This window comes from Drosophila gunungcola, chromosome 3R, assembly GCF_025200985.1.
Source record: "Drosophila gunungcola strain Sukarami chromosome 3R, Dgunungcola_SK_2, whole genome shotgun sequence".
Classification (NCBI taxonomy): domain Eukaryota; kingdom Metazoa; phylum Arthropoda; class Insecta; order Diptera; family Drosophilidae; genus Drosophila; species Drosophila gunungcola.
The window spans coordinates 29983108-29994435 of record NC_069139.1 but is presented as its reverse complement, the minus strand read 5'-3'; the positions used below and the strand labels follow the sequence as shown (position 1 = coordinate 29994435).

The window sequence follows — 11328 nt, the reverse complement described above, 5'->3', positions numbered from 1 at the left end:
CAAACATTGGCCAGGTCTCCTGTCGGCGGCAGCTCCTATTCCCCTTTCAACGAGCCACTCCTGTGCTTCTTCTGATGGTTTTGTTTCCCTCTGAGCGGTCCAAAAAAATAAATTGAACGCGCAAATGCATATTAAATGGTGCGAAAATGTGTGAAATCATTTTGAACTTAATAACTTTACCCACCTGAATACTGGTTAAATGTTTCGCTGGATAAACTGAAAATATAAATATTTTCTGCTCATAAAAAATCATAAAAAAAAACTGAAACTAAATTCATATGCAAAATTCCAATTTCGAATGCATATTCATTTTATTCAATGTGATCATTGTTTTCTTAAAATTTGCACTATTTAAGGCACAAATACCATATAAAATATTTACACACGATTACAGGTAACTTATGTGTTCACTATTCTTCTTCGAACTCGTCGGTGAATGTTTTTTTTACAATGCGTATCCTTTACCATAATTGCATGCATACTGCCTGCATCAATTGCATGTGATTTTAACAGAGATTTTTTGTTTTATTATTATGATAAGTCCGCACGATGTTCTCGGCTATTTCCATATTTATTAATTAACACCAACGGCTTCAAGGAAATCCCCAAGGACACACACTCACGCGTTGACAGTGACAACTATGCGGCATATTTATTAAAGCTTTAATTGGTCAAAGTGCGGCCCGCTTCAGTATGCCATTTAAAATAGATCACAGCACATATGTCTCTTGACTCTGAAATTCCCGTGGGGCAGTGATAAAAAATTTTCAATATGTCCATATTGACCATTAAGTCCAACTCCTCGTTCGCGGATGTGCTGCGGGGTAAGACAATTCCGGTGAGCCGTCTGAGCCAGAAGTCGATGGCCAAGGCGCAAGGCCAGGCCAAGAAGGTGGAGCAGTTCCTGACCAAGGCCAAGTCCTCGTCCCTGATTTCGCTGGGTGGACTGCCCTCCCATTACGAGTTCAATAGGCTCCAGGAGCTGAACCAGTGGTGGGAGCCGAGGACTCGGTTCCGGGATGAGGCCGATGTCAGTTTGCATCCCAGCTACCAAATGAAGCAGTTCTCATAGTCCGATTAAATCCGAGTGACGAGTTCCTTAGTGTTCTAAACGCCCTATTTTGCAGTGATCTTAATTGCTATGTGCGGTATTTGGAAGCCAAGGAACGGCACGAAAGGCAGTTCGCGCAGGAAATGGAGCACTTCATTGCCAATCAGCGCAATATCTGCGACCAGTTTTTTCTGAAGGCGTAAGCTCACAGTTTAAAATGAAAACAATGTTTACCTTAACCTTTTTTTGGCTTTCCAGCATCCTGTGCTACAAGACACGTTGGCCCCCTCTGCACACAAAGCGAGAACTGAACAACTTTGTCTCCAAGTTCTTTCAAATGACTGCAAAGGAAAAACGTCGGGTCGAATATCTTATGAAAACTGATTTAGGTCTGGGGTACTAAAGCTTATACAATTGCAAAGTAAGCTCTGCCATTTATAACAACGGTTTAATTAGCAGATTTAATTTTGCAATTTTATTTTGCAGTACCAATCTAATTACTTTATGAAAAAAATACACAACCGATCAATTTCATTTAGCAATTAATCAGTTTTACTTTACTGCTCTGAAATTAATAAGGCAAAACATTTGTGGCTAACGGTATGGGCATTTTACAGTTAAGAATATAAGGTTATATTAACGTATTAATTTTTAATTAGATCTTTCGCACAAAAAGCATGATTGGAACACGAGGCAATCGAAATTGTGCTGAATTAAATCCGCATCTGTTAACATTTTTCCGCTAAATTACGCTTAAACAAACTGCCGTTTGTGCATATTAAATTTTTCAGATGCATTCATATATGAATTGAACAATAAATTATTTATTGTTGAACTATGTAACTATGTGGGAAATTCATGTTTAAACGCGGTGCAATTGTTTCGACCTTTTTTTACAAGTTTCCAATAGGAGACAGATATGTGCATTTGGGATTGTGTGTGTTGACAGGAAGTGCGCCATTTGTCAAAAGCTAGTTTACGGCCATTTTTTACCCGTTGACTCGAGTTTTGTTTGCGCTGTGTAAACACACCTGAAAAAGGTCAACTGGACAAATGTTTACTTAGTGAACAATGGCACGGATTCGTCATGTAAATTTTGCTCTTTAATTCAGCTATGCCTGTGGCAAAATTTCTTCTTTAAAATCAATCAAAAACCTTTAAATTTATTGTTGTGTATTTTATATACAGGCCACAATAATAAACAATCATGAATATTTGGTCAGGCGAAAGTAATTGCAAAGCTTTAAAAATTTGTTTTCAATGTGACTTTACAATTTACAGTCATTAGAGTGCGATGTTTTGATCATTGGTTAGTTGCCAAAGAACTTTAATTCAGCTTAAAACTATGCACATAAAGAATATATTCCGCTCCAGTTAATGCAAAACCCAGTATTATAAAGACTTTCTCGCCTTTTATCGACACACTATGACACTTGGAAACTGCCCTAGACTACGGTTCATGCCTGAACGGACTTTCAACCCCGATAGCCAGCTTCAATTAATGCCGAAGTTGACCAATTTTAAAGCCGCTCTGAGAAGAAACGCCCTCGCAGGGAAAAAATCACTGTGAAGCTCTGGCATCCGCAGCTCACAGCTATAAATTATAATTTCCGCATGCTGAGCTGCCCCGGCCCCCATTTACGCTACCATATATCCATATATCCAAGGGCTGGCCATCGTCCGCTAGTCCCTGGTTTTATGACGCTTATGGAAAAAATTCTTGCCACTGCATGGCTGCAAGGTGTGCGCCAATTTCCGGCACATGTGAGCGTGTCAGAGTCTGTGTCGGTGTCTGCTCGCCTTTATGCACATATATATTTTAAAAATGTTTGGCCGACACCCGTGTCCGTGCCCATACATACATATGTTGCCAGAATAGCCGGAGAAAAAATTATAATTAATAGCGCTCGAAAAGAGCGTCGCAAAAAAGCAAACTATGCATAACCTAAAGCTTGCCAAGCCACAAGCTGTCCATCATAGAGAAACGTATTTTTAATGCTCATACGCACTGGGTAAGTGGAGGCCAAATGACCTATACTCACCTTATGAAAGTATTTTATAAAGGCTCAGCCCTCACTTAGGGATAATTTATCATTCTTAAGCAGCTCATAATCGAATGTGATGTATGATACCCAAAGATGAATGGCTAATCTTGCGTAGCCGATAGCCACATTATCACTCTAACCATTGTCTAGGTTAGGCTAGGCTAGGTTAACCATTGCCCACGCTATGTTTGAATTCCATATGTAAAATGTGATTTCATCATCGCCACGTCACATGCTCAACTTTAACCTTCTGTCAATACCTCCCGCTTTTTACGCTGCACACCCAATTTCCCAGCTATCACATAAACGATCCTTCATTTCTGCCCCATTCCTCTGGAGCAACCCATTTGCCGGCGTAATAAATGTTGCTTGTTTGAGTAACATATTTAACAACAAGTACCCTTGCTGAGCAATCATTGCTTGTTTTACTCGACTGGGGTATTTGCACTGGCTGAAGAAGTTTGCTTGCGGAAAATATGATTAAGTCCTGCTGGGGACTAAAGTGTAAGTGATGTACGTCTTGAATATTAGGTACACATTGAAGTGCTTAGAGTAGTGTTTTGTTTTGTTTTACTTCATTACGAACTGCGGCTTAGGGAAAAATATTTCATTTACACGTATTTCACTAAGAAAGTGAATAATTGGTTAGGTCTCCGGAGACTTATGTGTTCTGTTTTAAAATAATTACTACATATGTTTCTATTTTTGTACGACTTCTTAATTCTGGCATAATCAAAACTAGTTGGCAACACTGAAAACGATTTATTTTGTGGTAAATTTATTTGTTTTTGAGCTCGTGCAGTATTTAAAAGGTATATCATAAATATTAATATAAATATAAATAAATGTTTTTCCTCTATTCTGTTAGCTTCTCTGTAATGAATACTTTCAAAAAAATGCAAAAAGAGCTACAGTAAAGGAACATCATACGGTTTCCCTGATTTCGTAGTCCATAACTTCCGACATCAAGATTTCGGGGCGCACACATAGGCACCCACCCACACAGCCACAGCCAGAAGTCGGTGAGTATCTGTGTGTGCTGGTGGTCCTAGCTCGCTGGTCGTAACTTCCGCTCAAAACGCACACCACTTGAGTTTTGTGTGGCATTGCAAAATGCATTTTATACGCAATAAAAATACACTTACGGGGTTTTTTACAGCTCGCTCGCTTTGAGGCAGTCTGCCGTTTCGCCCCTCGACGCCACGCCTCCTTGGACCCGGCGATTTCATTTCTTTTGGCGCCGTTTTTCTACTATAATATTTCCTACTTACGAAAATAAAAACGAAAAGTCAGTTGGTCTGCCAGTGGCTTGTTTGTGCTCTGTTTTGTTGGTTAAGAAAATTTAATGAGCTACTTAATGACGTTGTGGTGCAATTTTCCCTGCTGAGTGTGTGTATGTGTGTGTGTTCCTGGCCCATCCCTCTCGCTTTAAGATTTTTACCAGTCGGTTGTTAAATAAATTTAAATTATATTGTCGCTCCCTTTACAAGCCCTTTCTGCGGCTCGGTGGTCATTCCCTCTCCAAACAAACACATTTTTCCGGCTTGCGGTAGAAAAGTGTGTGCTACAAGTTTATTAATACTTGCCCTGCCGGCGAACACTCAATCATCGCAATGCTTCGAGGGTCTGGGGCAAACTCCTGTAAAACATCGACAAAGAAGTGAAAAACTCGGGAAGAACGAATGCCGAAAATAAACACAAATAAATTGCCTCATCATCACATTTGCCTGGAGGCCATATTTTAGCCCAAATGATTCGAAACTTTTGAGCTCAGGTAAAGGACCTGTAATGCTTATGAATAACCGCAAAATTCTGCACTCGAGAATGAAAATTTAATCAAACATTTTGCCTTCGCCAGTGCGGTTTCGGCAAGAAAAGCCCGAGCTCATAGTTTCTGCGTAAACGAATTTTTTAAATTTTCCATGTTTCAGCAGGATGCTGAAAGTGCTTTTAGAATATTTTCAGGCATTCTGTTTAAGCTGCCCCAAAAATGGCTGAGAATGCAAGCTGAAATTTTATTTTGTTGCGCACACAGAATAGTCAAAAAAACTAAAAACGACCAATTTAATTTTCCCAGTTGAAACTAAAAACTCTGCACAGAAGGGTCACTTTGTCCTCAATGAGGGCATTTTAAGCCCTTTGCCATTGATTGGCAGCTTGTTTGTAATTTTGTAACTCAATTTTCCAGAAGGAGCTCACGTTTCAGCTGGGAAATGGTCCAAATGCCCTTGGTCACTCTGTAAGTGATAGCTTGAGCCCCTTTTGATTTCCGTTTTAAATTAATTGTGCCATTCATTATTCGGGAGCAAATAGTCGTAATAGGAGCGCAATCAGCAGACGTAAAAATCAACTGCCCTTTGGCATTGCATATGTGTTTGCACAGGCAATTGCCAATGCACAGCATGCAAAATTGGAAATGCAAATGCTAAGTAAATAATGTCGTTGGAAAAACGGCAAATGATGTGGCCGAGTCAGAATCAGCGGTAACAATCAGCAGGGCAGGCTCAAATCGCATAAACCCGCTCCCGCGGCCTTTAGTTCAAATGTGCAGCGTTCGCACACCCAAAAAAAAAAAACTGAAAGTTTTGTTTTAAGTGTGTCATGAAAAAAAACCACAGTCGGTGTTTAATTGTAAGTATAAAGTCTATAATTTAGTGAGGCCTTAGTTTTAAGCCACATACGTTTAGCTCTGATACTTTCGTGGTGTTTATTTACCAACCAAATTTGTATGAACATTTTTGTTTTGGGTGCATGCACTGTGCAGACCCGGCCAAATGGATTTCCAATACTCGATTGTTGGCTAACACAACTAAATTTTCCGACTCCTTAAATGCTCTCGCTTCTGCCCCATACAAACGTTCTAAAATGCATAGATTTTCGAGCCATTGAAAGCCATTCAAAAGCACGCGAAAGGCCGCAAAATCGACTTTGGCATTTGTGACGAGTGCATCCAGGCCAACGCCATAAATTGCGAAAAAATCGGGAATCGTTCTGGGGGGCTTCGGCCTTGGTATCGGGTCAATTCGGGGTTTGGGTTTGGTTTGGGTTTGGACAGCGCTGTGACAGTGCCAGTTTGGCTATGCATGTTAAACGAAATTATTGCAACTTTTTGCCCGACCCTCATGGCGTATGCGTAACGCTCGCTCAATTCATCAATCACCGAATTTGTCTGATGCTCATGTTTTTTGTTTGTTTAAAAAAGGCTTAGATTTATGCGATTGTTGCCGCAACCCAGTGTTTTTTCTGTGCAACAACTTGTTGTTTGTTCAAACATTTTTCCGCTTTTATTCCACTTATGCTTAAATGCTGTTTTTTTTTGCCCAGCAGGACGGGCAAGAATTTCGCTTGCAAATCGTCGGCATTTAATCCAATTTCGGGTTCATCCGCCGCGCTGGAAGTACTGTGGGAATTTTCAGGCTCAATAACAGTACAAAATCTGAGTTTTAATTTCTGAATTGATAAATTTTAAAAACCAATGGCTCGAATTGCTCAAAAGGTTTGTATTATTTGTCCTTATTTTTTATTTTAAATGGCACGTTCATATAATATCAATGCAATGATGGTTGTAGTAGGTAAATAATTTAACAGTTTTATTTGACTCGCTAATTTATGGAAATATATTATTTTTGTAGTTATTTTCTGCCATGGTATCTGAGCAGATCGTTAGCGCAGTTGGCCATTTTAAATGCTGCGAACACAACTCAATTAAGCCTGTTACTGACGGAGCCAGCCTCCCACTTGGCCATTTCCACTTCTGCCCACGAGCAGCATTCATTCGCACAACCATAGAGTTAGAGTGTGATTCTGGACACACTCCATGCCAATCGACGGCAGCCGGATGGAATGGGATTGGATGGGATGTTCTGGGCTGAGTGGGGTTGGGCTGAACCGGTCTGGGAATATCTGTCTGGCAGGTGTACGAGTCGTTTTGCCACTCCATTGCAGCAAAACCAACGCCTGTGCGAGTGTCCGTGTGCGTGTTAATTACATTTGGCTTGCATTTGGGCAAAGTTGGGTCTCAAAATTGAATTACAAGTTTTTCGCTCGCCAGCATTTAGCAAAAGTGTTATTTGTTTTGGCTTGCGCAATTTAGCCACACATGGCCAGAGAGTTCAGCTGAGCTGGGAAATTTTCTCTTTATTCTATTTTGGCAAAAGTTGCTTCAAGTTTCTGGCTAGTGCTAACCAAAAAATAAAATGGTTTGGTAGTTTGGGAAAAAGCTGAAATATGGCCATTTTTACACATACACAAGTGAATTGTTTTTAAAGTGCTAAAATCGGTCACAAAATCTTTAGGGTGTTAATGTGTTTTAGATTTTAACCTAAGTAAACCCAAGTAAAAGTGGCAACAATTTATTTTTTGTTGAATGACCCTAATAATTTTTAGATAGGTAAGGAAAATAGGCTTGCAAGATGCCGAAATGAGTGCTAATAAAACTTTGCCCAAAATGGTATTTTTGTTTTTTTAAATATATAAGTTATTGTGACAACTCATTAATGGCAACAAGTTGCCCAAAATATAATCAATGTGTTGCATTTGATTTTTAATACAAAAAAATACTTATATCCAGCTGTAGAAACTTCATGAAAAATCTGTTGCCATTATTTTATTAAAGCGACGCTGCTCAGTGGGAGAAAGCTTGCAAAAGTCTTTTTCAAACATTTTCAGCTCCTTTCTCGTGTGCAGCGGCGGCCAAAGCGAGGTATAAGCCATAGTCCTACAAAATAAAAACATTTTTTTTACACATATTGTGTATTGCTGGAAACAAAAATGATCAAATTTTCAGATTTTTTTTGTACATTCTACAAATAAAACCCTTTTTATTTTCTTGCAGATGATACTAGTTGTAGGGGAGACATTTTTGGCCCTATAAGAATTATAAACTATACCTATATATACTATAGCTGCAAGGGTATGTTAACTTTGGTTTGCTTCCTTTCTTGTTTTTTCATATATTTTTCTGATTGATTTATATGATCAGTCGTCCATCCGAAACAAAAACGGAACGAGTCAGACCGGCCAACTACATCATATAGCTCCCATAAGAACAATCGAAATAACTGTTGACAAAAAATTATAGCCTCGCTGCTTTTCAATTTTGTTTAATATTCTTTAAGGTCTAGTAATGGTTTAATATTTCAGAATTACGGGTTTAGTTTCATTAATATCAGACGATTACATTTATAACTATCGTTAAAATGAATTTTAAACATGTTTTTCAAGTTATTCGAATGTACGTAGAGAAAAAGTAATTGTTTAGAATTCAAATTTACGGTTTTAGCTATACCCGTTAATCGTTATTCGTCAAACGGAGCCACGCCCACTCTAACGCCCACAAATCGCGAAACACGTCTGTCACGTCACTCTGATACATGTTAGACCTTAGCTGTTGTACTCTGTGTGTGCTTTGGTCAAATCTATCGGTAGATATGGTGGCACTGCCGCAGCTCAGCCACTGCTTGGCCGCTACTCGGCTGCTGCTCGGCCGCTGCTCTGCTGATGGTTACAGATGAGAGAGAGAGACAGAACTGTTAGTAAGGTGTGGGGGTGCTGCACTCTTCAAGGGTTGGCTGTGTAGTTCTCTCAGATGGCGTCACCGATTGTTTTGTGGGGGAATATATTGTCTGAAATTTGTTAGCTGAGTAATGGGTATCTGATAGACGGGAAACTTTTCTATTAAAGCGGGCACCGAAGTCATTTATGGTTTACCTAACAAATTGCCAGGCATTTTCGGCTGTAGACTGGTTGTCGATCAGCAGTTTTATTTCCCGCTTGAACTGCTGGGCGTACTCCCGCTTGGAATTGTGGTACCGCTCTAGACATCGTATTTGCCTGACAAGGGAAACTATAATAACATTTTGGCATTAATGTAATATGTTTGTTGCAATCTCACAATGGTATGCGGTGCTTAGAGAAAGTGGGTTCAAGCTTAAGGTCCCTGTCGTCATCAAATTCCGTTTGATAAATGGGTTCAAAAACTTCTTCATCATTCGCTTCATAACTAGCATCAACAAATTGCTTATCAGCAATATGGCGCCTCATCATGGATGAGAACGAGTTTCGCGGATCGTCACTTGGTCGGAAATTGGTCCCAATAAAAGAAGCGCAGAAGGACTTCATTCCCATGTTCATCCTTTTGTCCTCCATTAGTTTTCTCTTTTCCTGAATCATGGTCCTCCTCTCAGTCGACTGGCTCATTTTAAAAGTTTTTATTAAATATAAGTTTATCTCTGTGGATAATATTTCTTTGAACTGGTGAATCGAATATTTTTGTTTTTGTGCTGTTCATGTGTAATTTTTGACTGAATGTAAGGCTAGGCTATATTGATAGCACATTTTGCCTACACAGGTATCTTATTCATTTTTTGTCACTAGATTTGATATCAGATATTTTATATGTTGAAGGTACCTCGTTAAGAGGTGTTTTTGTTTGATATCAGAAGTTTTTGCTTAAAATATAGTCAAAGTACCCCAATATTTTTACAAAAAAAAAAACTTTTACTTTTACCAGCACTAATTTTTTTTTAATTACGTTTGTCGAGATTTTAAAGATTTATTAACAAGAATGCAAGCAAACTTCGGCAAGTCCAAGTTTATATACACTTGCAACTATTCCAAAAATTAAAAGTTTTTAAAACAACAATACAACAGCTATTTGATACTGTAGTCTGATTTTTATAAAATTAGAACCGTAATACTGTAACAATAAACAATTACTTTGTGTCGTGTATATTTAAATTACTTGAAAAACAGCCAAATTATAATTTGTTCTTAAATTTTCCCGATTGTTCCCAGGGGAGCTGTATGATATAGTCGTCCGATCCTGCTCGTTTCAACTTCTACTAATTGTCGTAAAACTGATGGGCTAGTTTGCGTAAAATCGATTGGGCAAACATTCGGACATGGCTAGATCGACTCTTTCAATGATGCTGTTAGGGTCGGGAATCTGTCCATCTGATTTATTTTAAAATACCATTTGTAAATATATAAAAGTCAACGAGAAACGTTTCTGGCCCTGCAACCTCCAAAATTTTAATAACTTCGTTGTTTTTAAGATATTTCCTTACGTCTTACTCATTTTTTGCCAAGTATCTGATTTTTTAAAGGTTTGCTTAAATTAAGATTAGTTTTAAATTCAAATTAAAAAAAAAATTAATAATTTACAATTATATAATGAAAATATATCTTCGCTTAACCTGAAATCATTTTTTTTATAGAATTTTTCCTCACCAAATTGGTGGTGGATACTTTTATCAGGCTATTCTTGCCTAAGCAGCGTTTACTTCTCCAAACTGAAGAAAATAGCCGTTTTGGTTGCTTTACTTTCCAAAACATTAATGCAGAAAAATTTTTACATACCAAAAGTTGAGGAATCTATAAACATAAAAAGTTACAAAAAAATCGGGTCTGACAATTTTTAAAAACTAGCAAATAAGTAAAAAAAATATAAAATTTAAATAATTATTCTTCAACTATTTTATTTAGCCCAATTATCTTAAGGTTTCGTGATAATACCGTTTCACTTGATAATACCTTTTATATCTCTTGTCTGTGGCTTTACTAGCTTAGAAGTTAAATCCGTGCAAAGCTGAGCTATTTTTAGCGATTTCGTACTAAATAAGATAGTTTTTATACCCTTGCAGAGGGTATTATAATTTCAGTCAGAAGTTTGCAACGCAGTGAAGGAGACGTTTCCGACCCTATAAAGTATATATATTCTTGATCAGCATCACTAGTAGAGTCGATCTAGCCATGTCCGTCTGTCCGTCCGTCTGTGCGTCTGTCCGTCCGTTTATATGCAAACTAGTCTCTCAGTTTTAAAGCTATCTGCATGAAACTTTCCCAAAAGTTGTCTTTCTATTGCAGGTAGTATATAAGTCGGAACGAGCCGGATCGGACGACTATAGCATATAGCTCCCATAGGAACAATCGGAAAAATAAATGAAAAAAAATTATAACTTTGCTGTTTTTCAATTTTTTGTTTAGTTCTTCGACATTTAGTAATGGTTAAATACTTCCGATTTACGTTTTAAATTTCATCAAAATGGGGCGACTATAGCATATAGCTCCCATAGGAACAATCGGAAAAATAAATGAAAAAAATTATAACTTTGCTGTTTTTCAATTTTTTGTTTAGTTCTTCGACATTTAGTAATAGTTACATATTTCCGATTTACGGTTTAAATTTCATCAAAGTCGGACGACTATATCATATAGCTCCCATAGGAACAA

The 11328-nt window shown here is 38.1% G+C and overlaps 2 protein-coding genes across 4 annotated transcripts; one reads left to right on the top strand and one right to left on the bottom strand.

Annotated features, from left to right (window-relative positions):
- Nucleotides 1–687: 687 nt before the first annotated feature.
- LOC128266415 (uncharacterized) lies at nucleotides 688–1840 on the top strand. Of its 2 annotated transcripts, XM_053002915.1 has the most exons (5): nucleotides 688–1071; nucleotides 1128–1250; nucleotides 1310–1472; nucleotides 1538–1651; nucleotides 1711–1840. In XM_053002915.1, the coding sequence occupies exons 1-3, from the start codon at nucleotides 773–775 to the stop codon at nucleotides 1452–1454; spliced, it is 567 nt and encodes a 188-aa protein (XP_052858875.1). In that variant the 5' UTR covers nucleotides 688–772; the 3' UTR covers nucleotides 1455–1472; nucleotides 1538–1651; nucleotides 1711–1840. The 2 variants fall into 2 exon arrangements, with proteins under 2 accessions (XP_052858875.1, XP_052858874.1); XM_053002914.1 differs by having other exon boundaries at nucleotides 1310–1651.
- A 5785-nt stretch (nucleotides 1841–7625) lies between these two features.
- On the bottom strand, nucleotides 7626–9403 carry LOC128266417 (uncharacterized). 2 transcript variants are annotated; one of them, XM_053002919.1, is made up of 3 exons: nucleotides 8990–9403; nucleotides 8806–8928; nucleotides 7626–7813 (listed from the first exon to the last, which is right to left on the bottom strand). In XM_053002919.1, exons 1-3 carry the CDS (start codon nucleotides 9292–9294, stop codon nucleotides 7678–7680), a joined length of 564 nt encoding a protein of 187 aa, XP_052858879.1. In that variant the 5' UTR covers nucleotides 9295–9403; the 3' UTR covers nucleotides 7626–7677. The 2 variants fall into 2 exon arrangements, with proteins under 2 accessions (XP_052858879.1, XP_052858880.1); XM_053002920.1 differs by lacking the exon at nucleotides 7626–7813 and adding an exon at nucleotides 8060–8749.
- Between the last annotated feature and the right edge of the window lie 1925 nt (nucleotides 9404–11328).

Excerpts from the sequence above, each read along its gene's own strand:
- LOC128266415 (XM_053002915.1), top strand. The coding sequence starts at position 773 with ATGTCCATATTGACCATTAAGTCCAACTCCTCGTTCGCGGATGTGCTG. Across the intron at positions 1,072-1,127 it reads CAAATGAAGCAGTTCTCATA|TGATCTTAATTGCTATGTGC; the intron begins GTCCGATTAAAT and ends CCTATTTTGCAG. Across the intron at positions 1,251-1,309 it reads GACCAGTTTTTTCTGAAGGC|CATCCTGTGCTACAAGACAC; the intron begins GTAAGCTCACAG and ends TTGGCTTTCCAG.
- LOC128266417 (XM_053002919.1), bottom strand. The coding sequence starts at position 9,294 with ATGAGCCAGTCGACTGAGAGGAGGACCATGATTCAGGAAAAGAGAAAA. Across the intron at positions 8,929-8,989 it reads TCTAAGCACCGCATACCATT|GCAAATACGATGTCTAGAGC; the intron begins GTGAGATTGCAA and ends TTCCCTTGTCAG. Across the intron at positions 7,814-8,805 it reads AATGCCTGGCAATTTGTTAG|GACTATGGCTTATACCTCGC; the intron begins GTAAACCATAAA and ends TTTATTTTGTAG.